This window comes from Amblyomma maculatum, chromosome 11, assembly GCF_055883805.1.
Source record: "Amblyomma maculatum isolate TAMU_Amacu chromosome 11, ASM5588380v1, whole genome shotgun sequence".
Classification (NCBI taxonomy): Eukaryota; Metazoa; Arthropoda; class Arachnida; order Ixodida; family Ixodidae; genus Amblyomma; species Amblyomma maculatum.
Genome location: NC_139354.1, coordinates 88,280,552 through 88,308,115, shown reverse-complemented (window position 1 = coordinate 88,308,115; position 27,564 = coordinate 88,280,552). Strand labels below are relative to the sequence as shown.

The following is a 27,564-nucleotide window of genomic DNA, read 5'->3' as shown; positions in this document are numbered from 1 at the left end:
AACGATGCTCGATTGTGCCCCATTCCTGCCAGGGCCTTTTATTGGCCTGCAGTATTGTATAAATAAAATAAAATAAAATAAATAAATAAATAAATAATTGATGAAGAGAATTAGTAAGGTTCAGGTTTTAGCGGCGCATATTTTGTGTGACAATTATGGTTTTTTCTGGAGCCACTGTCATGCGAATGCAAAATGAAAGGCAGTGTGAGAGAGAAATATTTCGATATGATGTCAACTACTGAAATTATGTGGAAGTGCACAGGATCTGTCTCTACTTTCATGCAGGCAAAACCGAGATAAAGATGACCTGAGTTAGGAATGCATCGTAAGGATTGCTCTAAATGATCGTGGCGTACATTGACGCAAGGTTATGTTCGCATATTCGTAACTTATATGGTGTTCCTATATCTGTCGTGACGCTAAAATTTCATGATTACTGCTTCCTCTGCTGGCCCTTCATTTCTCTCTCGTTTTATTTATAGGCGGCACTTTTAGATATGGACACTCCAGACTACAAGTTTGCTCACTACACTGTTTTTACGTTAATTCTAATACAAAGCTTACAAAATGCCCCTCACAATCCCCTCCAGCCCCCTTTCTTTATATATACAATTTGACGGTTTGTTGGGGTTCCAGTTCTAAGCGTTGTACTTTGAGCCATTCGTTGTAAAAAGGCCAGCAACTTATTTAGCTGCCTGGTTAAGAGAACACTGGCGTCTGCACTGCTGTTTTATAAAAGGGAAGTTGTGAATAGCTTTGCAAATATGAACCTACGACTGTTTTGTGGTGCTTAGAACTTTAGCACTGATGATATCCTTATACAGCTGTCTGAAGGGTATTCATGCTACCATTAATTATACCTCCACATAATAGTCTACACATACCGTATTAAGTTTAATAAGTGCCGCGCTCGTGTAAAAACCCGGTTTCCGGAACTAGTCAGCTGATAAATAAAAAAGTCAAGAATAATCTTGTTTCACGTACGTATATACTACGGCATCACCTTGCCGGCGACTCGTAGCTCCGTTGATACTCCGCCTAAGCCTTATTAGAACAGATGCTTCGCGACTTTGTCAACTTATGCTGCCAACATATCTTATCAATATTATCAACTAATCTTGTATAGACGAATGCATAGAGGTCAAGCAAGGGAAATAAGACAGAAACGTACGATACAGGCAGTGACGTGTGACCGTGATGCAAGATTCAATACTAAAAAGTTACTCGAAGTCCTAGAGAGCACCGTGCCTTAACTAGAGCAATTATCGCATGACTAATCTCTTTTTTTTTTAATTTACAGCACGCAATGCAATAAAACCAGTGAACAAATCTACAACTGACTTCCAATTTCAGTGAAAAAAAAAAGGTTTATTGCGCCTTCAGAGAAGATGGGAGCCACAGTGAAACCTTTAGTACTTTGCCCTGACAGAAAAAAATCCTCTATCGTGTATTTAGATGACCCCTGAATGATGTGGTACGAAATACCGATGTGCGATTTGGAATATTATATAACTGTGGTCCATTGTGTGAGACTTGGTAGTGTCGCTTGTCCTGCCTCAGTGCCACGAGACAGCTTTACGCTCCGAGAAGGAAGAAGCAGCCGGGAGAGGTGAACAATGAAGAGAAGATTAGAGGAGGGGGGTATCTGCAACTATGTGATGGCTTCGTGGAAGGTGTTTTATACGGCTGTGCATGGCTCTCTGCTGTCACATTATTATATTTTCAAAGTTTAGAGACGGCCAATATGATTTTAAAACTACCTCTCATAGAGGTTCGTTGACTTCGGTTCTAGAGGAGGCGCGAGACTCACTGTGCGTCATGTCCGAGGCCTTATGGAGCATCTCCTCGAAGATCTCCTCCTCGGGGGCCGCAGCCACCACAGTTGTCGAATTGGTCGGGACCGCTGCAGCGGCTGCCGCTTCTGCAGCGGCACCTGCTGCCGCTGGTGCCGCACCGCCGGACGGAGCGCCAGCTGCAGCCGCCGCAGCCGCAGCCGCGGCAGGAGGCGTCGGATTAGCAGCAGCTGGGGCGGGGGCCGCGGGTGCCGCCGCGGGCTCTGCAGCAGCCGGAGGCTGGGCCGGCGGTGGTGCAGCGGGTGCCGCCGCCCCTGCTTGGTTGGCATCGGGAGCGGCGGCAGCGGGTAGGTTGGCAGCGGGCGCGGCCCTTTGCTCGAGGACGGGCCCGACCGCTTTGCGTAGCCGCATCAGCAGGCTGTCGATGGACGCCGCCGCTGGATCCCGGGGCGCCATATCGTCTGGTGAAGCAAAGAGAGGGCAAGAAAGAAAGAAAGAGACAGATTAAGTGCATTGATTTCAGGCAACTTCAACAGGCGTACTTGAGCCCTGTGGGCTAAATTTGTGGACATTGATACCGACTACAGAGGTAGGAAAAACAGCCTTTTAAGCTCTATAAGGAGACGGCATTTTCGCTGAATAAACTGAATGAATTTAGATAGCAGTTGTTAAGAACGTGATTTAGGCAGATATATCGTAGCCTCCAAACAAAACCTAGACATTGTTGGTTGTATACGCACCATAAAAAGACAGTGTCTGATCAGTGTGTCGATGGAAGCCTACGCTTATGACTGTATCGTCCGATCATCACAACTTTAAATTTATGGCTAAATCGACAAGTCACGTGCGCTTGAAGAGTAAAAATCTGATCCAAGAACCACACCAATGAAAAAATTACAGCCATGGTTTGCGATAGTGCAAGCAGCCCTTGGGACTGTCACCGTGCACAATTATGCACGACATTAAAGCGCCACCATACACGCTTTTAAGCTTCTAACACAGTCTGGAATGTGCGAGTGAAAATTGGAACGCGAGCCTCAATGGTAAAGGAAAGCTTGAGCAGAAGCGGAAATGCTGAAGAAAGCTCTAAACGCTAGCTGCAATGCATCAAGGGAAGTTCAAGTCACAACCAAATGATGTCACAACCAGCAGTTTTACATCACATTGGAGACTTTATGAGGTCGTCATATAACGACGCCATCATCGTGAAGCCATCATCAGCAACAGTGAAATTGGCGCAGTTTTTGTAACAGCACATGAGTTTCAAACATAACTAGGACTTTCGTGTCCACTCAGGACTGGTCACTTGAATTGGACACTACACTTCTACATGGCATTTATGCATAGCAGTCCCCACCGATTAATAACCGCCTTATTAGAAATGTAGGGTTATGACATTTCTTTATTTATTATCAATACTGCAGGTCACCTTACATGGCCCAAGCTGGTGGGCATACACAACCTTTACATTGCAGCAAGGTCTACATCAGACAATAAAATGAAAAAAATTCACAAGTAGGAAAGAACACATGTCTAAATAAATCCCATAAAGCTAAACATTTAAGTGTTTAACTGAGGACATACGATTTGTAAGCGGCTCTTGAAGGGGTTATCAATAAAAACAATAAAACATGGTTAACCGTGAACAACATGCACATAATAAGAAAGGCGCCAAGGCGGGACAAACAATACAGAATGTTGATATGATGATAGCAGTATCAGCGCTAAACAACTGGGGACACTTGTACCTCTGCGGGCAAACTAAGACTACTCAACGGCTCATGCAATGAATAACTCAAAACGTAGGGACAACGTAATATGGATTATGAGTAATCAGAGCTTCTTGTGACATGCCTTTGATGACCAGGCATCATCATTTGTCATGCTTATTATATGGCAGCCCTACCACGGTTACACACTGACCACTATGTACGCTACCATAGCTTCCATACACACCCCTAACCACCTTTTATTTCATGAACCCTAGTTACCCCAAGACAAGACCAAATACCATGACTGTGATGAAAAGGAGACACAGTACACAGTGCGAACTGGAAACTGGTTTTAAACGGCCGAGAAAAAAATATGTACGCTACCGGTAGGGTACAAAAGGAAAGGAAAACATAAGGAAGTTACCATGTATCATGGTCAATGCGTAATAATGGGCCTTACTATAACCCTACATACGATTATTACTACCGCAAACTAGCTATACACCAAGTATCAACCGAATGAGAGGATATGGCCAAAACAATGTTAGCAAAACGCGTCAAGGGGCCTCATTCTTTCCCATAATAAACGGATATTTTTGGCTCGAATGTTTGGCCAAATGGCAGGGCTCTAAATCATATTCATTTTTATTAACAGTATGGAAGCGCTTATTAGGCAGGGAAGACCTGGTGGCAATTGACTGCAGCCGGGAGATCAACCTGCCATCCGTGCTTGCTCCCACAGTTACATAAAATATGGGGAGAGTATTAAACATATCCCCCATTTCCACTTTCAGATTTGATGTAATCAACCACAACAGTGGCTAAATTATATTTCTTGTTTTCTTGTTCTAGCCGTAATGTACGAACGTTTTCACCCTTTGAGATTTAATATGACGTTGTCTGTTGCTGACTGTACTGCCAAGATGTCAATGCCACCGAGAAACAAATAGTAATAAGGAAGTAGTTACTCATTGCCATCCACTTAAGCGCAGCCATACTCCCGCAAAGGAAAGCTGTACAGCTTCCACAGAAACTTTGTAGTTAAAGAAAAATTCGCTCCTGATCCAGGGATCGAACCCGGGACCACGGCTTTCTAGGGCAGTCACTCTAACAAGTGAGCAAACCAGAACGGTCGGCAGAGAGATGGTTGGGAAAGAGCAAAATGATCAATAACTGGAAGTGGGAACGGCGTTGATCGAATATTTAGGCGAATCTGCAAAGGAGGGGAAGATTTGTATTAAAGGAATAATTACTCACTGTCATCCAACCAACGACGAATTTTCTTTAACTACGAAGTTTCTGTAAAAACGGTATAGCCTTCCTTCGTGGTCGCATGACTGCACTTGGGTGGACGATAATGAGTAATTACTCCCTTGTAACAAATATTCTCCACTTTGGTGGATTCCCCCAAATATTAGATCAGAAACAATTAGTATTGACCATTTTTAGCTCACGCGCATTCGCAGGAGAGAAAGCTCGAATAACAGTCCCTTTCCGTGGTTTGTGCCCCATTATAAAATGAAGCTGTGCAACGTGCTTGAGAAAATTTAGCTCAGTATCGCCTGTACTTATGTAGGGTCTGGCTTCGTCGCCGTTGTTTGCGTGGCAACCTCCATATCTTGCCTAGCCATAGGTTTGTTGCACCCAGCACGTGGACGCACAGTGTATTCAAGTCATCCAAAGGAGCATGACATCCAAAAATCTCTCATCGTTGACGCAGGCTGAGCGCATGCAACTGATAACGAGCCAAATAACTCTTTCTTTAAGGCGGAAGGCTATCTTGAATCATGTGCTGCGGAAATGTCCTCAGGAGACGTTCGCACAAACTCACACTTATGAAGACACCTGTCTATCGGGAATCGAACTATCCCTCCGATCCCCAGCCAAGCGTGCAAGCCATAACTCCACGCCGGGATCCTGAGACATCGATCCTAATTTTAATTGTCTAGTATGGGGTGATGATAATGATGGCAACGACGATACTCGTAGTGGTAATGATGATAGTTGAGATAGTGATGACGATTATTATAGTAGGGATGACACTGACAATGCAGTTATTGCAGAGTCCTGTCATCAAGAGGCTTGGTTTAGTTTGTGGGGTTTAAATGTCCCAAGGCTATCAAGGCTATGGACACCGTGTTGGAGGACTTCGGAAATTTCAACCGCTTGGGGTTCTTAACGTTTACTTACATCGCACAGCACACGGGCACCTTGCTTCTCGCCTCCATCGAAAAGTGGCCCCCGAGGCCGGGATGGTGGTGGTGAAAAACGTTTATTACATAATAATAACGTGAGAGATTCGATCCCACACCCTTGGAAACAGTAGTTAAGCGCCCTAATCACTCGCCACCCCAGCGGAGGTTGCTGTCAAATGGCTTTCGCCATGTCCCCGCTTAGCAGACTGAAGCGCAGTATTGTAACTTTTTTTGTTAGATGGCTTTATGAATGAAGAAAGCGGTTTAAAATGGTGAATACGAAAACAGGGAAACGAAAGAAAAGGCCAAAATAAAGAACCAAAGGCAGTAAGCACCTGCAGATCTGAATGCACCTAGATTTCCACGAGCATAGCTTGTAACGCGGAGGCATGATTGGCGGCAAGTACCGAAAGAAAAAAGAATGCGCAAAAGCACAGGCTGCGTCTTGGGCGAAAAGGGGCTTAACGTGTGTTTTAAACCGTGATAGCTGAGGTATGAAGGAAAAACAAAGCACAAAAAAGGAGAGAAAGCACAGCAACTACGAAAGAAAGGGTCTTCTCCAAGGGTGGGGCTAATGGTCGACGGCTTGACTTGATGGCTGTAACAGACGCGCTCCTTACGGAACACTTAAAGTAACGGTGCTTAGGGTGACCTGATCGGAGACTTAGGGCCATCTCTTGGCTTTCGATAGGGTAATTCAAAACACACACAAAGAACATCTCTTGCGCAAGACGGGGAGCATCGCTATAGGCGACTCCTCCGAAACAATGCGGGGCTTAGACGAAAGGCGTTGGGTACCAGCGTGAGATGCCTTCCGGGTCTTCCGGGGCTAATTGAAAGCCCATTAACTCCCCTCCCCACACTTTCACCCTGACTTACTTTTTGCATAAACATCGCAAAGCGACTCAGGCTATGAGAGACGCCATAGTTAAGGCCTCAAGAAATTTCGACTATCTGGGGATCTTTAACGTGCACTAATATCGCACAGCACACAGCTGCAGAATACATTAGCTATTCAAAAAACTTGTAAACACGTAATAGCCAGTAAGGTTTGAGTGTAGTATATTGCATCCCGATGCATAAAAGAATATTCTATCAAAATTTATATATCAAATAACCTCAAAGAATTACCGTAACTTGAGATGATATTTGGCGTTCAGTTGTTACATTCTAGAGTCAACACCTAAAAGTAGGCACAATTTGTGTACAGTTTAGCAAACCACTCTCTAGAACTTTGAGCAGCTCAGGAGATGATGCGCAGAATAGGCAATTAGTGCTTAGGAGGCGATAAATTGCAATTAATAAATCAGAGACGTAATTACCTTTCTAACCGATTTCCCTCAACAACGAGCACCAAGTGTAGGGCGTGCATTATAATTAAGGTAATTACACTTGCAGCTTCGCAATAACTACAGCGACTTTTATGTGCACCAGAAGCGGCCACTCCTCCTTCCCTAACGCACTTCATAGTTTGATGTCGCAACTTTTGCAAAATATGGTTGCTCCTGGCAAAACACAAACTGCCCAATCGATACCAGAAGCATAGCAGCTTAGGAGCCGATACGCTTACCGGCGTCGCTCATGTTGCTGAAGTTTAGGATGACGCACGCACTTAAAATAGAAGCACAAATTCGCGAAGTAAACACCTTGCTTCGCCGAAAGTTAATATCGTGCGATGAACAAAAGCTGCTGAACGCTCAGAACTCTTTATACCGGGAAAAGAAGAATAGCTGATTAGCTAAAATTCCTGTTCGCTTTTTTATTTGCAGATTATCGAAGCGCTTCTAGGAAGGGAAGTACCCGGAAATAAGAAGCACGGGTTAATATGTAACGCAGTTTAATTACTCTTGAGCCGCCGAAGCATTCCATAATTTGTTCCAGTGTATGAAAAGAGAAGATAAAAAAGAAAGAAAATGGGGAGACACCCTTAGTAACGTGATGTCTCGTTAAAAGTACCGGTAATGTATCCCTGTCGAAACTTTCGTTTTAAAAGTTCAGGCGGGCATTAAAAGCACTAATGCATTTTACGTCTTTAGCATGACGGGGTGCCTTTTTAAGTAGGAGGGATATTTACACCTTTTGTTACGTTGTAATAAAATGCAAAAAAAGCCCGTGAAAGCACTGAATAATTATGAAAGACGCCTGAAGACAAAAGTACAGTTTTAGCGAAGAACAACAACAGCGAAAGGGAATGCGTCGGGAAAAAATAAATAGACACATCCCACTAGAACGTGCGCATGATTTTTTAGCCTCGTAGCATTTTCTCTCTTAATAACAACGTCACGTAGTTGATCAGTAAATTAAAGATGGCTTTCGCTTCCAGCTAGCATATTAACGGTTTCATCGGCATGTGATATAGGCCGTCAGATGGGCCTTTAAAGCGTGTTAAAAATGTTGATAGCAATCGTCGAACCGGCAAATTATCCAGAATTGTGCACAACAATAAAGCGCGAAAACTGGAAACAGTTTATGAAATGCTAAGGGTGCTTTGGGTGAAACGGCAGCCGACACGAAGAAATGAGCAAGCACAAAACAAAAAACAACGAAACTTACTTTTTACTAATATGTGCACCGAGAACAGCATGTCTAAAGTACTATAATGATTTTAAGCAACTATTCAATGAACGCTTCCCGAAAGAGAAGACAAGTGCACAGCCGATTTCACAACCGACAAGCGATGAGTTCTCACAAAGTCGTTTTGGAAAAATCAGAGAAGCGTTAAAAGCTAGGAGCAAAATGATCGCTGACGATGAACACTTACTTTAATTAAAATTAAAGGCTCGTAGAACTCGCTTTATGAGCAGCGTGCTTCATGGCAGCGCCAAGTGAAGCTTCACCGTCGTATCTGGTATCCAGCTCAGCTTCGAGATAAAGGTTGCGCTTTCATTCCGAGCCAAGCAAACACAATTCGCAGCTCGCAATGTCAAGCACCCACTGGGTAATGAAAGAAGAGTACACCGAACAAAGCGCTTCGTGTCTGCGTCATGAGGAAACTCCATCAGCGACCTGACAGCATTGCTCTCTTCTTTACAGGTTCTATACGAAATAAAAATTTCAGGTCATTTCTCACCTACGCTGCCTTGTATAGTAACTTCTCTCTTGAGGCGCCATAACTGATTGCTTCATTGTACTTGTTGCCATGCACAACATGAGCAAATCCTAGTGATGCTTGCTGCTGTTCACAGGCTCAACTCCTATACAATGTCCATCTAAGAAAGGTTTGTTTGATTTATGGTGTTTAATGTCCGAAACCAACTGCGACTATGAGAGAAGCCGCAGATGAGGGCTTCAGAGGTTTCTACCGCCTGGTGGTTTTAAGCATGCACTGATATCGCACGACACACGAGCGCCTATCTTTTTACGTCTTCATCGAAAAGCGGCCGCTAGGCCGAGATAATCAATCCAACAAAGATCAGCCAGTTAATTGCTGCAAACAAGCTCCCTTCCACTTCTCGTTCCTTCCCCCTCTCTTTCGCAAGTGTTTTGCGTTGCTCGGCGCGCTGTCACAACCCTGTCAATCGAAATGCACACAAATCAGGGATCAATTTTTTAGCATGCTTTCTTTGCGTGGCATCGCTTTCTCAAGTACGATTCAAAAGTCACGAGAGCAGCTCGCTTTATGACTTCAGTCACCAGTTCCAAATGCTGGCTCTACATCGAGGCGACTTGTCGGAAGATATAACAATGCTAAGAGAGATGTGAGGCAGGCATTGCAATCGAAGAAGGATTGCAATTTTGACAGAAAGCGTACAAATTTGCGATAAAAGTAATGCTACTTGTACAATTTTGTAACGCCAGATTCAGCGATAGCTGGTGAGGTGCCTTCAGTTTAAGGCGAAAGCATTACATACCCCATAATCAATAGAACCCGGAAGAGGCGGTGAGCACAAGATTTTTTCTGCCAAAAATCGGCTCAGCGTGCTCAGGGTAGTCACGTGCTCGCTGCGATCTTATAGAGTTGTGATCGTATATATTATCATTACGAAATATTCATTATACATCATACACGATACCTGAATCCACCCGTTTCTTAAATCCCATTAATCCACCTTTTAATCCACCTCAGACATTCGTACGTATCCTTAAGTGCCCTGCGTAGTTTTTCAGGCATACCAGTGCAAACAATTTGGGTGCATGCATGTGTGCGCAGTTAAACGTGAATCTAAATATTTCTGCGCATGATAAACTGTCGTCTAACAGCCGAAACGAAACTGCCGATTGGGCCCAGTTGTCGGCCAAAGCAGCTGGGCGTTTGCAGATAGCGCAGCGCGGGGGCTCCAAGCACGTCAAGTGGCTGACGCACCGACCAACTGCGTAGTCCTCTTCCTAGCTCCGTGGTCACGATGAAACGCGTTAAAACGCGATTTGCTCATTGATTCAACGAGAAACGTTGACGCCACAAACTGCGCGTCTTTGGCCGTGGCCCCTTCGCGCGTCACGGTTACCGGCCATAACCGGCTACTGATGCATGACTACCTCGAGTTGCGACCAGTATTTTTGTGTCAGGTCTCTGCAAAATCGAACAGTGTCAGCCATCAAGCGAAGAAGAGAGCCGAGGCACCTTGGCGCGCAGAACATTTTTACACTCCAAACAAAGAAACGTGAGAGGGAAACGATAGGAAGTGATCGAAGGAAGAGGTTTAATCAGGCCCTTAGCTCTGGACATCACCCGAATGCTTCCTCTCATGGCTCGGTCGAGGTGGTCACCGTGAAATGAGACACTTCTCGGTTCGCACAGCTGATGTATAATTAACAGACAGTGTCCTGCCAGCTTCGGTTTAAATATCACCATAAAAATCAGGCACGAGTTATAGTAAGCCGGCATGTACCCAAATTAGTAAATAAACATTACAAAACAAACGCAACAAAAATATGAAAGTTTCAAAATATTCCACCATTATTGCGCCCTTCTCCTGCAGGGAGACTAACGTCGCCCGTGGTTGTACCCAAAGATCGATTCGTCTCGTGTAAATTGCCATAACTACTCCATTAAAAAGAACTCTACCTTTCGCCGAACAGTCTATCTGGGACTCAAGTACACTTGCCTAACACTTATTTTACGTCGTACCTGACCTCTCGAGTTGTAGTCCACATTTTACCGCGACGCACACGACGTCAGCAAGAGATTTTCCGCCGATGAAATCCTTGTCAGAGTTTTTGATACGAGGAAGTCTATTGTGCCGAATGTCAACACCATACTCCAGATATCGTGATCTTATTTACGGCAGAGCGAAAGAGCAGGCTGCTACGAAAGGCAGTGCCTATAATGAAATCCCTCTTTTAAGGAATGGTCTCCGCGTCAAATACAGACATCCGCCTGTAACCGCCAAAGCTAGTTCAATAACAACGTGGTTAGACATACTGCGAGCACTAAGGACCTTACCGGTTATAGGAACTCAATTTTGGGTTAAATTTCAGCTTCGTCTCCTGGCCATGCCGCATGTCGAAGCAGACGGAAACAAATCGTGATATAGGCTCTCTTTCAGCACCGAGTGGATGGAAAACAGAGAACCGCTAACCCTAACCCATTACGCTGAAGAGTCAGTAGCTCTTTCCTTCGCTGTTATAAATAGTAAGTAACGCCTGTTCACAAAGCTTGCAGGCATTAGGAAATGTTCTTCAGTAAGTGGGTGCATTGATGGAACAAAACCAAGAGAGAAAGGCGCAAAAATAAAGCTGATATTTCGTGCGTCATGCGAGGGCAACAGGCTGCATATACATGGTTGAGAATCGAAAAATGACGTTGAGAAGACAAAGCAAATGAACAGAGAAGAAAGAAGAAAGCAATGGCGGCTTAGCGACATCCCACTCTCGACTATGGAAAAAGAAAGCTATTGCTCAATTTCATGAGCACGGCTCTTCTGCGCCAGCCGTCGTCGCCCAATAACGAAGAGTGACGAAGCCAGGCCGTACCCGGAGCTACCCGAGGAAAGTGCTCAAAAGGGTGTCGACAGCTCATTAGCAGAAACCCGAGTCTGCGACGACGGATTTCCGCGTTCCTGTTACTCGCAGGGCTCTTATCCTAACAGCCTGGCAGCACCCACGTGATGCTAGCATATCTTTTGTCTTTATTACTCTCTTGTCTTCATCACTCTCCTTCACTGTCTGTCTGGTCTCTGTGTCCTAGTTCAAACCCTTCATCTTCAAGGCGCTGTGAACAGAGCGTGAATTGGAGATCCCGGGAACCAAATCTCCCCCCCCCCCCCTCGCCTCTGCGACACTTCCTTCCTGCCCGCTTATCCACTTCCGGAAGGGGGGCGCTTTCGACCGAGGCCGCGCTTTTGCGCCGCTTCGTTGTAAACCGAGCAGACGTCGGTTCCAGATAAAGACCGCAGCTGCTCAAGAAGTGCGATAGCCTTGAGTGTCGGTTGTGGTGCGGTCGATACATCTGCCGCAATGGCAACGCAAGTAAAAAATACGTTAAAGGGTTATATTACTTAATTTGCACACGCGCTTCGAACCGACGGAAGCTTGCTGTTTGGAGTGCTCGATCTCATTGCGGTTGTTAGAAAAGCTGTAAAAGGCTTTGGTATATCCCGATCGATGGCGTAGCTAGAAATATTGTTCGGAAGGTGCTGTACACCATGCTATACATCAATGCTAAAAAAAAAAGCAAAAGGAAAAAAGACCGCAAAAGGCAGCAACTCAGGAGACTTCTGGGGATGTCGGAAACAATGTCCTCCTCCCCTGTTTGCACCCCTGATCATGACGATGGAAACCGTGACCAGCCAGCGTAATTGGAATTACCCGATAGCAAAATTACGTACCGAAAACTAAAGTAAACGTCATTTTACATAGTACAAAATAGAATCGAAATAAGTCTTACATGCAAAGCTCTTACGACACAGTGATATATTTTTGTCGACGCAAGTCTAGTAGCTCACGGTTATCACATCTTCAAGGATGTGATCTAGTGGCCAGTCCGCTTGTAACGGAAGGCCACCTTGGTAGAGCACTGTGGCGCCATCTACTAACAGGAGGTAAAAGCACATCTACGATATGAAGGGTACGTTGTCAACGCTGCGTTGTTATTGAAAAGCACGGTTTGAGTGACAAAAAACTCAAATTATTCTGTACCCTGATGCATATAATGGGATGCTTATACAAAACAAAACATTCTCACTTCTTTTATTATAAAAAAAATCAGTCTTGTTTGAACGAGATCTCACACGCTATCGTACATCCGATAATAGCAGGGCCTCACCACGAGGTGGCAATTCAGTGCGTGTTACGCTATCTTTAAGGCCGAAATAAAATTACGAATCCACATTTCTTGAACATTTCAGTGTCCACTTGGGACAAAATCGGGCAGGATCTTTCTACTGTTCTTTGATTACACGATTTTTTTAAGTGGTCAGCCCCCTTTAGAGGTTGAATACGCATCAAGCCAACTCTTAGTGGAAGGAAAGATTTTACGTTTAGTTTTGTGAGAGCTGTGTTTAAAGGGGACTTTTTTCTCATCCGAGTCAGGTAGGTCTAAATATTGTTACGGGGATGTATTTGATGTAACTGATGCTGCGATGGGCGGACCTCGGCAGTAAGACTTCAGGAGCGTCGTCGTCTTTCAGAACACTTCGTCGTTCACGTGTTCGTTGTCAGTGAGCACACCACTTCAGTCACACATTTTTCGGTAACAATATATTGGATGGGCTAATTCCAGCATAGCACCGAAAGTGCGTAGTCTACTCATGTGAGACTGATCCCTGAGGAATATTGCTCATAATTGGTTTCTCGAAGTGCCAATAATGCCCCGAGAGGAATTAGTGCACTGTTAGGCTTAATTAATGCCTCTTTGCTTTGAGAAAATGCTCACGTTAAGCAGATAGACTCCTAACCATAAGCTCTTAAAGCCATGGTTAGCCGCCGGAAGACTACCGTTAGTGGTTTTGGATTACGCGGCACATTTAGTCGCATTGTACTACTCATGTTTGAATATTATACTTCCTTTTTTTTCAAGTTTTGTTTTTGTGTAGAAGATACAGTGAAGTGATAGAAGTTACCTTAGAAGTGTCAGTTCTCTGGAGCAGCAGTTGCCTTAATAGCATTACCAATTGCCGTGGACAGTAACTAGTGCGTTAAGTCCCGCTTTGCTTATTTTTGGCCACATATGTATTGGAAGGCAAAGAAGGTAGCCCTAAATGTCCGAGTTCCCAACGAGGGAAATGGTAGTGTCAAAGCTATTTGTGTAATTTTTCAGGAGCAGATACGTACCTTATCTTCAGTTTATATTCTGCAAGCTACATATGTCTAAAAGTAAAATTTTTGACTTTGTTTAGTACCAACAGGCGGAGTAGGTTGTATTTTCTTTTCCAGTATCTGCCACTACAGCATTTAAGGCCAAACGCAACAAAGCACAGCGGTCGTGGATCATTTATAGAGTACCTGCTAATTACGAGGCTGAAATAATTCCTTAAGCGTAATTTCTATTCAGCCGAAATTGAGCTGTGCGGACTACTGACTGCGCGTGTGCTTTATAATCGAAATAAGCTAAACATATAAGAGATTTCGGCGCTACAAAAAAGTGGCCTCATTTGCTTAAATTGAAGAGACGTTCAGCTGTTGGGCACCGCAAGCCGTGAACAGCTGCAGTGGGCCTTTGCTGAAATGCTCACATAATATCTACCGTTGCCTTACAGGTGCTACATGAAGGCTGTAACGCTGTGCTGTGCCGGTGAGTGCACTCAATTGTCGCCACCACGATGCACGAAAGAAGAAACTGAGCATGGTATTCACTATTCAGCTGCCAGCATTGTAGGAACTCGCTGAAATCCTCAATTCCACCGAGGGTAAAATGTCAGTTGAAAATATGCGGTGGCAGGTCAGTGCTCTTTTGGGAATAACTTAAGCGGCGTAACGTCGCGCTTTGCTTATTGGACAGGCTTCGCTTTTGAGAAGCACGTCAGAAGAAAAATGCACAGTGTTAAAAAAAATGAAATAAGCAGCAATACTGGAGTTAAAGCATCTATCTGATGGTTTGGGACGTGAGGGTAATAAAGAAATAGTGAGAAATGTTACGTTCGTATTACATTTTTCTTAAGTCTTGAGAAATGCAATATGAACGTGACATTTCTCGAGACGTCAGAGATTATGCAATAGTGTTTCATTTTTAAAGACGTTTTGATATTCGACACTGTAGTTCGACGGCCAAGTTGGCGCCAATTCTTAGGTAGCAAGTTTAAAGAGGTTGACAAAAGCGAGAGAGGCACAGGAGGAGGACTTAATTCAAGGAAATCGGACGAGCTATGACATTTAAGATCTATGATTTTAAAACCGGTGGCTGGTATACCTCACCTAATTCCTTTTTGTTAAGTATAGGTTAGCTTGCAATCTGACCTTAAAATACAAACTAATGATTAGCGTATATTGTTCCAGTCTAATTAGGACTCGAACTCCAGTTATTACAGACAAGTGCACTCAATACTGCACGTAAACGAGACTGCCTGAAAACTGCGGCAGTCAAGTTCTGCAGAGTTGAAGCTCCCTCGCAACCTTACTTGGTATCTTTCTTTATTAGGTAGCGTAAAATGACGCTAAGCTGCTTCATTTATGCTATCCCTCTCTCTCTCTCTCCATCTGTATCAATATCGTTAGAACGCTGGCGAGTTGTGACAGTCGTTTGCGACGCCTATTTGTGAGCGCGCAGCACAAATACAGACCTCGTCACGTTGTACCAGTGCCAGTTATCGAACGAAACGCTAAATGGGACGAAGTTTCGCAGGCAGGGAATCTGGGCGGTATTCACGAGTTTCACGCAAGTGCGCTCATAAAATGACAGGTGTGTTTCTAACCAAATGCGTTGATGCCTGGAGCTGTAACCTGTCTAAGCCAGGAACCTATGTCTGGTTAACCTGAGCAAATTCGGTGTTACGACACTGAGCGATTATGCGCGAAGTGAGCTGTGCGAGCAAGACCATCGATTCACCTTTCGTACCGAGCCGTGCCGTGCTTACTTTGAGAGAATAGCTCATTTGCCGAAACGTATTTGAATATGAAGGAATCTGTTTCTTCAATTTCAAGGCGTTTTCATTACATGACTGTCCCACCGGCAAATTTATGCGCCTGCGATGCAGGTTGCTGGGATGAGTCCGCGATAAAGAAAAAAATATGATGTAGAACAATATTTTCCGCCCCAATATTGGCGTTACTGTTCTCCTTGCCCACAGCTTTAGTAGATTTTATCCTCGGAAGTACAAAGGCGCGATGATAACATATCGATAACTATCAAGCATTATATGATGTATCTTACTGCTTGGATTATTTCGGGGCGGCGGGAGTACTTGTTCTTTTTTTGATGATCATCCAGGATAGTACGCTACTGGAAATAAATGACGCGAACAGCTAGGCAACAGACTAGTGAAGATCGTAGAAAAAAAGAACGTTCTTCAGAAAGGGCTGCGCTACCCTTGTGCACCAAAAGGGATATTTTCGCCCCCCCCCCCCCCCACTAAGTCTGACGTCACGGCTTTTAGCCTAACAGCAGCTTTGATGCGTCACAAAATTAGATAAAGCTTAGACATGGTGGAGGAAATATGAAAGAAAGCTCGGTAGGGCGAGAGTCGAGAAGGAAGGGTGCGTTAGTGAACCCTATCCTCCAAATTGCGTCAAAGTTAGCGCTAACGTCTGACTTTTTTTTTTAGAATAAAAATGGGCAAAGTTCACGGGAACGAACCTTTAGAAGCCCTCGTCATGCGCATAAAGAAGACCAAAACCTTGGCAAGCAACCAAGCATTTTATTCCTTTTATGAAAAAGTTGGGAAACCGCCAACTTGGACAACTCGAAACTCAGAATCGATAACCCAGACAGGCGAACTCAAAAAGCAATGTCGAAAATAAAACTTCATCTTTCATAGCTTTAAATTATGTTCAAAGAAAAAATTCTCAGTCTTTTGCCTCTTAGTTCATAAGAAAAAATGAAACAAAAATATTGAACTTGAAAATGTTTAGAGTGTAGGTTTGACCTCAGGCATTTCGACTGCCGTCACCTCCAACCCGATTAGTTTACAAGGGATAGTGAAACTGAAAATAAAACTGGCTCAGGAGAAGATATCAACAGCTGAAGGATCCCCCGCCTCTCTCCCTGTAATACCCTGTCCACAATTTCCACTTTGCTCTTTTTTAATCTTTTTATCCTTTTTGATCCTGCGCTTACTTGCTGACTGGCTTCAGACACCGACTGCCAACCACCAACTGGCCCGTCAAGTTACCGTTTCACGATAATACCAATTTTTACGTAGTCGTTTCTTCATCCGCATGCCGGATATGCTATATGAGGCGTTGAATTTTCCATAGTTGCTGCACTTCTTTTCTGGATCAAGGCTGCACTGCCATGTTATTGTTTATTGACATAATCTTGTTTTTAATTTTTGTTCTGAGTTTGGAGATTTCCGAACCTGCATACAGGATGTGCGAAACTTAGAAGTTGAACTAGAGCGCCTCTGTTTGAGCATATTTGACGCGTCATGGAAGTGGGGCTTCGTGCTACAAAACAATTCTCTTGATGCATATTCAGCCTAATGGTGAATATTCTATTATAAACAAATTTCTAGATTAAAATCCATTGCTGTTCAGGAAACGTACTTCTTCACTGCAGAGACAACTACTCTTCGGGACAAAAAACAAATAAAACAAAAAGTGCGGCGGCTTGCTTGAGCAATTTAGCTTGGCATTTTTCAGTGAAATCTTGCAATTGTAGTTGAAAAGCGCTACGAATTGAAGGCTGTAGGGAAATATTTGTGATAGAAACTAGCGAAAGGGAATTTGCAAATGCTGCGAATAGGAAGCAAACATGCCACTAACAAAGGGGAGCGTGCGTTTGACATTGGAACAATTATAAGGGCAGGAACAGTCTCGATGGCAAACTAAACTGATAAAGCGAGTAAGGAACGTCGTCAGCTCAAGCAGGTTATTTAAGGTTAAGTATTCTAATTCGTGCTAAATAGCGCACAGGTTTGACTAGGCATCTTTCTGATGGCATTAACAATATGTAAATTCGGAGAATATGTCACTGGCACTGACTTCTGATAATATACCAATTAATGCAACTAAATATGCCTGTAGCTTGAGGTGAGCATTGATGAAGCTACGCCAGAAAACATAGGTCTGTGCAGGCAGCCACGCTTGGTATTGCGGTGTCGGAAAAAAACCTTTTTAGGAAAACTATTGAGTCAGTCGGCATTAACGTCAAAGGGATATTTTCAAGCGCAGAAAACGTGCAGCCGCTGAAGATAAAAAGACAGCGATGTTTCCATGACATCAATTTTGCCAGCGGGGGGCATTCCGCATGAACCACCCTGAAGTAAATTGGGTAGACTTGGATGAAAACCTTGAATTCCGTTTGTTCAGTAAATTAAGATCTTCCGATTTCAGATAACCTAAAAATCACTCAGGTGTTCACATGTAGCTATATAGTCAAGTAAACCTGACAGCTCAAGTTCACGGAAAATTTCCCCTCGAGTACAAAAAATACAAAACAGCATAGTGGCTCCCCGTCTCTATCTGCAGCTGCAAATAGCCTGGACCGCATCACGGCTACGGGAATGCGACAGGTTACCACCATTATGTGTTTTTATAGTGTACGTGAAACCATGTTAAGTACTATTGAGAAAAAAAGACCCCCTGTTTTATGATTATGATGCTGTCTTCTGCGATCATTGTTTTCACGCTGACTACATTTTATTTAACTGAAATTTTGTGAGGAAAAAAAGCGGCGATGAGGTAGTTACAGACGTACACGCAGTATATAGCAGTAAAATTAAAAGAAAAAGAATATGAGTGGCAAAAAATTTCCGGAAAATATCCATAATGCCATGCAAAAAATTCTTTACAACTATTTCATAAAAAAAAAGTTGTATTCAGGGCAAAAATGAAAAAAAGCAAATGTTCTTTCTTTAATCAAAATGTTATGTAGGAATAGAAGTTAAATTACATAATTTGATCAGTACTTTTTATATTTGTAGGTTTTTTTACTGGGTGAAAAACTAGACGAGCTCTGCAGTGCAGGAAGTTGATAATGTAACACAGAGAACAGTGAAGGCGTTTTCTTTTTCCTGGTCGCAGCTAGATGAAGGGAAAGCGGGTCAATGGAGAAATGGAGCAATATTGAAATTTCTAGTATTTATCATTATTGTATTCGCTTAGACACGCTAGATATCCCGAAACAGCTGCATTTTCTCTTCTTCTCCAGTGATAATAAGATTCTATAGGCGTGATGCGACACCAGAAATGAGTACAAAAAGACGCAGTTGCAGCAGACATCAGAAACTTTCAGCATGTATTAGCAAAAATAGCATTTGTACGTAGCAATTCCAGCGTGGCGCTGACCTGGACCACTAACCCAACTCTGCAAGTCTTTTTTTCCGGGTCAACTGCCCTCCCGAAAGCATGGATGCTTTCAGAAGAGGGGCACGAAGCAACTGGGGCATGTAACAATTTCTCCATCACTTCAGATTTAGAGCAACGGGCCGGTAGGAGATAAGCGTTTTCAGCATGTGGTCGAGCTCATGAAAACATGACAGGAGAGCAAGAGCGACTCTTCATTGATCCTGGAATCATTATTGGCCCTTAACGTAGCATCCTCATGCATGCGCGCTATTATAACGAGACAATGTAAAAAGTGCTGTTTTCAGAAAGTCAGGGTTTGGCGTTGTGGGCGATGTGAGCGAAAAGGTACGAACATGAGTCTGGCAGATGGCAGTTGGCAAATGACATGGTGGGTCGTGATTGGTTGGTGGGTTGTGTGACGTCATGCTATCACATGACATGGGTGAGCTGACACGAGCTTCCAGTTTGTGTGATTCCTTTCAGTGGGAGGATAATATGGTAGTCGCGCACAACCAGGCACTGAGACCCCTGGCCAGACACGCTGCATACTGACAGACACAAAATTAAGGCTCGCACGGTTTCCTTAGAGTGGAGTTTTATATCTGTGCCGGGTGGCCTCCCACATAATGTGGTGGCTTACCACTGCTTGCTAATGAATGTTGTTCATAACATTAAGGCACAAGTATTGGGGGGTAATTTAGCTTGGACGAGCGCACGTGCGCACATACCACGCATACACAAACGCACATACATACATACATACATACATACATACATACATACATACATACATACATACATACATACATACATACATACATACATACATACATACATACATACATACATACATACATACATACATACATACATACATACATACATACATACATACATGCATGCATGCATGCATGCATGCATACATACATACATACATACATACATACATACATACATACATACATACATACATACATACATACATACATACATACATACATACATACATACATACATACATACATACATACATACATACATACATACATACATACATACATACATACATACATACATACATACATACATACATACATACATACATACACAAGCGCCCATGCGCATGTTGAAATGAAAATCTGTCAGGAAGAGTTGCTTAAGGTCACACCATGGTATTGAGTTTGTTTTACGTCGCATACCTGACAACAGGAGAGAAGAAAGAAGCCCAGAGGTAAACACAGATTCGGCTAGTATAAAGCGGCGCTTTAGGGCAGGCACTGTCACGTCTCCTTTATTTCGTGTGGTATTGAATACTCACCACGATACTGTCGACGTCGTTAAATGAATCGTATTTGAAGACTTAAATCATTAGTGACCATTACTGAGTCAAGCTAATGTTCTTACGTTAATAATTTCAGTAACAACAATGTAGGCACGAATTCACCAACGGGAGCCTTTTCAGCCACTACCTTCGCAAAATGATATTAGAGTCGAGGCATATCCTCGTCTTTTGCCGTTTCGGCATCCGAGGTGATTAATCTTGTGATTGCGGAACATGTCATTGAAACACCTGGAGTTCTTTGCCCGTTTTTCGTTGAAGAAAATCCTTCGCAGTGAACAAGTCGCAGTAATTGCATTCCTCTGGCATGCATGTCACTAACGCAATAAGGGAGTCAGCTGTGCGAAGAATCCAGCAACCCGTGTAAGCTTCATCAGCATGGCGCTGTTTGAGAACTCGAAACGCACTGAGTTCTTTTCCTACTGCGTATTTAATTATGTTTACGGGATTTCTGTCTAGGTTGCTTAGATGGTATCGACTACCGCTCAGGAAAGGCTCTCGTTCTGTTGACGCCAGCCATTGCCTTGTTAGCGAAAATATATGCAAAGAAAATGGCTATTGCGAGTGTCCCAAACTAGTGAAGAAAATTCAACATTCACATCAAACGCTGTCCGTATAGTAAAAGGTCTGTGCAATTTAGCCTGGGTATATTTTGTGTCAAGAAGTAGGTTCAATAGCTTTCAAAAGAAGCGACATGCGCTGTGCACTGTTGAAGCTTAGGACGACGAAAGGTCAGCTTCAGGGATATTTCGGGCTCATTTTGATGTAATTAAATTTACGTAATCCTTTAACGTTTTCATCTCTAATTGTACCTACGAAGTTTGAGAGGTGTGCGACATTTCCTCTTCTGCAAATAGATCCTAAAAAGTGCTGTTTATATTCTCATTCTCACAGATGAGATGACTTGTAGGGCCACCACGCCATGTAAGGCCACCACACCACACCAGAGCTATTATCATAGAATAATATCCACTGCTGGTTTGCAATTAGAAATTTTGGAGTTGTATCAAGTCGCCCGAGGCACGTAACTAAACGTCGAATTGTTTTGAGGTGCTAATGCTCGCACGCTGGTTTCTAGTACTATTTGTAACTGAACTATGTCACATGTAGCACTGTTTGTGCATGGCCTTAAGTTTCGTTTCGGCTCGCTATTCTCGGTTCATTGAAATGATTATGCTAGGTACAATAAGTGACTATGAATTAATAATTTCCAGAAAATATCCGGTGTTGCTTCTTAATTTGCACTGGCAGCAACAAAGAAAAAATGCTCCATTACAAACGGTTTTAAACAGCACAGCAAACGCTGTAATTTAATGGAGTCGAATAAAAATAAAGACAAAGAAAATATAATTCTGCGAAATATTATGCCAAAGAAAGGTTTGCGCCCTTGACTACATGTGCTCTTCGCATCAATGAAACATGAAAATAAGTAAAAAAAAAATCAGCGATGATTGACGTTGAATGAAATGATAGGCATGCTCTGTAAACAAGCACAGGCCGCTTTCAGTGAAACAAAAAGAGGAAAAAAGTCTCCTTCCGCCCCCCTCCCCAGACAATTTTGTCAAGTTATGCCATATCCTAGCCATAATACTCTAAATAATTATCTAAATCAGTAGCAAACAGTGAGCTCTCATACGCAAAACGCAGTTATTACGAAACCAAATATTCAAGCCACACGAGTAGTTCGTGCAATCTTAATCTAGCTCCACATAGGTTCTAGTTATAAGTTAAACTTTTGAAAAAAGTTCCGCTTATAAGTGGAACTTATGTGGAATCAGATTAAGAGTGTGTTTAAATATCAGACGCTGAAAGTGCATATTTGCGGAATAAGTTCGCAGCATAAGCGGTGTGTGTAAGGTGACTCTAGCTGTGACGGTAGAGAGACCGTGAAGGGAATCCGTTGATTTCAAGATAATTAAAGAGCTTTCTAGTACTGTGAAATCATGACACCGAGTTTGGCAAAGTCATGTTTACACCATCGTCATTTCTTTTCTTGCATTGACCGACACCGGACCCGATGTCAACAATCTAGAATAAAAGTAGATATAAAGCGTTTGCCTTTTATGATGGCGTGGGCGCGCACAAGTCAGGAACTGTGGCTTATTATTTTACTAGGAAAACATCCTGGGCAAAAAAGTGACTCTTTCACACTGCACAGTAAGCATAAACTTTGTCATCTTATGTTCTTCTAAGATGAGGCCTAAATATTAATTACCTTATGCCCCTGTCGAATGCAGGGTAGATGCGACCGCGGTAATGATACTTAAGATAGTCAGCCCGAAGAAGCTATTGGGTTGCCTAATAGCTGCAGTGTAATCGAGAAAATTGGAGCACTATTTGTCGACCATTCGGATATTGCCGATTAAAGCGTGCTCCCCAAAAAAAGTGCATAAGAATAAAAAATTTCAAGCCCTTGTTTGGCTCTACACGAACACTTGATTGGCAGAACTTGTGTATCGCGCTCAGTGTAGTTTTATCGCCATTAAATGCAGCTTTCTGTCTATTTGCCACTTTGTGTATGTTCTTTTCTTGTAGTCTCAGCAGCATTTGCGCGCAGATGTTCTGGACCGATTTCTTGCTTCGTCTGCTTTCTTCTCGAACACCGCTGTTTGAAACGAATCTAAGCCCACTGATTGCTTAGACACTGCGAACTGAGAAACGATTCAAGTTTACTGAACCCTTGTTAATACGTCAACGCCGGATGGAATGTATATTGAAGATCTTGAAATGCTTTACAGAACCACCCCTGAATTCGCCATCTTTCTTATTTTTTTAAAGGAAGAAAACAAGCAAATGCTAAGCGTGCAAGGACCCATGTTTTCCCCTTTGAATTATTACTGCCCAGAAGAAAGTGGAATATCTTTATTGTTCGTTGCCTCCAGAGTGAGGCACTGATCATGAGGGCTTTGGTCTGCAAAAAAGTATAAGGGGTGAAAGCTGCTTGAGCAACTAAAGAGTTTGATCGAAAGACTGTAGTTTTGCCAGTGAAACTTTCCTGCAATATATTTAAAGACAAAGTTCTTTTTTATTACGGTATCAAAAAACAAAGAAGCTCGCAATCGCAGAAAATTTCTGGTGTCAGCCTTGGACTTCTCTTTGGCGTGTGAAGCCTTTGCTTTCTAGGCAACAATCTGACCTGGACTGTGATTGTCCCACTTACGGGGTCACATACCCCAAAAGAAATAACCGCGCACTAAAAAGGCCAACAACCACCCAGACATCAGACGATGCCAAAATAAGTAAATTCGAAGATGGAAATGGGACATGTAGCGCTGGCTCAAAGAGACGTAAATAGCAGGCAGACGCCAGTGCTAACGCCTGCACACTGCATTGCCCCACTAACCACCGATAACTGTATTCGAACAGCATGATTTGTGAGATAGAGCGTGGCAGCGGAAACTATTTTGGTAGCGGGTACAGTAACATTACCAGCGAAGAAAAAGGTTGCATGCACTATATAAAACGCGTACTCCTCTAGTGCGTTTTACGAGCGCAGCTGCATGTGCAGTTGCGGAGGAGGAGGAGGAAGATGAGGAGGAAAGGCAAGGAGGTTAACCCGTAAAAGAAACCGGTTTGCTACCCTTCACTTGATTTACTTATTTGTACTGTAATGAGGAGAGTCTACCGCGAGTTGCGCCGAGCGCTCTCTGACGATTGCCCGTTGAGAGTGACGTCACCGGTGATTTTAATGTTACGTCACGGTCACACGACACTTTGTGGCCGGTCATGTTATGATGCCGTCACAGTAGTTGGATGCCTTGCGCCCACGAGACGGTAAGGAGATGCGTTACACCAAGAACAACTCCTTTGATGCCATACATAAGGCAGGAACTGCTTTGTTGTACTCTCCTCTCCTGCCAAGTATAATATTAAGTACTCAAAATTCACCGCATGTGCACCGCAATGATGCAAGAACTGTGGAAATGTGACTGCACTTTGATCGCGTGTGGCGTTCGCACACACCTGCCTCAAAAATATGCGACACCAGATGTCCAAACTAGGAAAAGGGCTTTTCAACTGTTAAAACAATAACAAAAATCGTTAACACTACGTTACATTAGTCGCGCCCTGAGACTCTTGCAGCGCAAACGAAAGCAGAGGGCCACCGCTTTCGCGTGCCGCAGCCGTTTTTCATCGTTTTCGCGTGCAGCAGCCTAGATGGTTGGTATAAGAAACGAAGAAGTAAAAGAAAAGTAAAAGAAGACAAGGCAAAAAGAAATGCAAGGCATGCTGTCGTCATCTCGACCCGGGTGATGGATAGAGAGAGTGCACGAACAAGGGAATTCGCGCGAGAGTCGCCAGCGTTCTCTTTCCTTCATATTTTATTAGTTATTCTCGTTTCTTATTTTCTAGAAGGGGCCGAAGGTTGTCTCGGCAGTGAGTCGCTCGGATTTACCATTGCCTGAACGCTACACGTGCTCTTCTTCTTTTGTTACTCGTTGACTCGTTTGGTTCATAGTTAAGGTTGCACTTGGGTGCTGCCATGAATTCGCGCTGAATGCGCGTGTGCGCTGTAGGAAACATTTCAAAACAAAAGTGCCGTGTGGCAACCCAATTAACCTTGCACCGTCCAGGCGCTAATAAAGCCGATTAAAGATCATTAACTAGTTGAATTATATTGCTGATAAAGACTTCCGCGGAAAAAACTTAACAATGTTCACTAAAATGTCATCAGCGTGCATTCAGACATAACGAACATCACAATTTATGATTGCTGAATAGAAGAAAATGGCCGAAAGAATACCAATGTGCTTTCAGTAAGCAAAGGGAAATTTCAGAATTGCTTGATCATCTGCTATGTAGTACCATCTAAAAGGTTTTCGCAGTTTGATGCGAAGGAAAAGTTTTGGGAGAATTTTCCTTCCAGGCATCTTGCAGCTCTGACGTCTGAGATATTTTATTTCACAAATATGTCAACTATGCTTCTTTCGTTCGCGCTAAGAATTCATACATATTTTTGCACAGAAACTGATCAGAACTGATAAGCAAAGTAATACAAGGTTCACTTATAATTCTTGACCAGGGCCATAAAAACAAATGATCTGAGATAGTGATTGATAGTCAGCTCGACTAAATCTTTAGTAAGCACGTCAGTGCTGGAGTACAATCAGAATGTGCTGATTGCTTCTCAACGCAGAATGAATAATAATCCTCCTGACGCATCCACTCCCGTTGAAGGAGTTAACTAGAAAAACCAGGAAACGTTAGTTCCCGTCGCCATGAAATCGCATGAAGTTCCTCAACAACATGTTAGGAAAAGAAAAAAAGCAATTAAAAAGTATGTTTCCAAAATTATTGCAAAAGCAATACGACACAGCTCACACGCCATGTGCCTCCTCACTGCGCTGGTGTGCTTAAAAGTTTATACCCAGAAAGAAATCACAATGAAGTAGAGAGTCTGCAAGATATCAAGACACATTACTAATACAAACCGAAGGAAAACTTCGCCACCGTCCACTAGGCATTTAGAAATGAAAATCTTTTCTTCGTCTTACTTTTCTATCTTGCATGTAAATCAATTGATTTACATGCAAGAAGGAAAAGTAAGACAAAGAAAAAGATTTCAGCTGTAGCTGCTGGTACCCGCAGCAAACTTATACGTTGGGCAATAAGAAACAAAAAATGAGTTTTTTGAAAATAGCTCAGTATACGCGGAAACAAATATGTTGTGGATTAGTGGACACGAAAAAAAGACGAAGGCTTACTGCTATTTTTGTACATCTTGAGGATGTCTTCAAGGTCTCATAAGGCTGTTTAAAATAATGGGAGGCGTTCAAGCTTCGCCTTAATTTTTAAATATATGTTTTTTGTATTCAACTTGGCCTTAAGGGAAGCAATGCGAAGTATCTGTCTCCGTTTCAAGGCGGACACCTCCACTTAGAATTAACGGCATGCAATTACACGTAGTTATGTCGTCGGCTCAAAGTTTTATCGCCAACTTGAACCCAGCCTCCAGGTTGACCAGCAGATGGATGCTTAACGGCAAGTGCTGTCCTCAACCTTACTAGAACCCTTTTCGTTAGCCTCCACGTTTCAGCCCCATAGGTGAGTACAGGTAAGGTGCGACTGCTGTGTACTTTCCTCTTGAGCGATACCGGTAAGCTGGTAGTCATAATCTGCGAGTACGTGCCAAATGCGCTCCATTTTAATCTTATTCTACTTGTTATTTCCATTTCATGATCCGGATCTGCGGTTACTATCTCTCCTAAGTAGACATATTCCCCATACTACTTGCAGTGCTTCACTAACTATTGTGAACTGCAGTTCCTTCCCAAGGCTGTTGAACGTCACATTTGTCTTGTGCATATTGATCTAGATCATGAAGCATTCTTTGCGGTTAATCCCCCGAGTTACTTCGCAAGGCAATGTCATCAGAAAATCGCTGATTAAAGAGGTATTCACCATCAACTCTTATCTTTGCATGCTCCCATACTAAGTCCCTGAACACTTTCTGCAAGCAAGCTTTGGATAATACTGAAGAGATCGTGTCTCCTTGCCTAACACATTTCAACATGAGAATTTCATTGCTTTCTTTATCCACAGTTATGGTTGCTGTACAGCCACTATAGATATATTCCAGTGCTTTCGCATACATCTTATATACACCTTGATTTCGCAATGCCTGCATGTCTGCCAACATTTCGACAGAGTCGAATGCTGTTTCGTAATCAATGAATGTTGAGTATATGGGTTGATTATATTCCCAGCATTTTTCTATCAGGTGGTTGATAGTATGGATACAGTCTACAGTATAGTATCATTTCCAAAATCCCGCTTGATCCTTTGGTTGAATGAAGTTTAATGTGGCCCTGATTCTATTAGCAATTATATTAGTAAATGCCTTGTACGTAACAGGTAGTAATTTGATTGGTATATAATTTTTCAAACCCTTTGTGTCCTCTTAATTATGAGTTATGGAAATGTCCTCTTCTTCCATGGTTCGGCTACCGTCGATGTCGCCAGGCACTGCGTATACAGGTTGGTCAGTTTTTCTAGCACGATACACCCCCTCCCCCCGTAGCCTTCAACAAATCAGGAGTTACCTGAACCTCCCCAGCTGCTTTACCCCATTTTAATAGCTCCTAAAGCTTTCCTAACCTGGTCCTACCTTATACATGCGTTACAATCAAACGTTACTGGCGGAAAGTACGATTTCTCTTCACTAATACCAGTCTCATTACTGTCCAGACTACTTTGGCTACTGT

At 43.1% G+C, this 27,564-nt stretch overlaps 1 protein-coding gene across 4 annotated transcripts in view; it reads right to left on the bottom strand.

The window, feature by feature from the left end:
- The window catches only part of Syt1 (Synaptotagmin 1), a 123,614-nt gene that overhangs the window by 71,725 nt on the left and 24,325 nt on the right, over positions 1-27,564 (bottom strand). For 2 of the 4 annotated variants that reach the window (XM_084585672.1, XM_084585669.1), the window contains one exon: positions 1,811-2,254. In XM_084585672.1, the coding sequence (XP_084441798.1) occupies positions 1,811-2,249 (439 nt within the window). In that variant the 5' untranslated portion in view covers positions 2,250-2,254. Of the gene's footprint in view, positions 1-1,810; positions 2,255-8,461; positions 8,596-11,083; positions 11,234-27,564 lie in introns of those variants that run through there. The other 2 variants (XM_084585670.1, XM_084585671.1) reach the window with 2 other exon arrangements.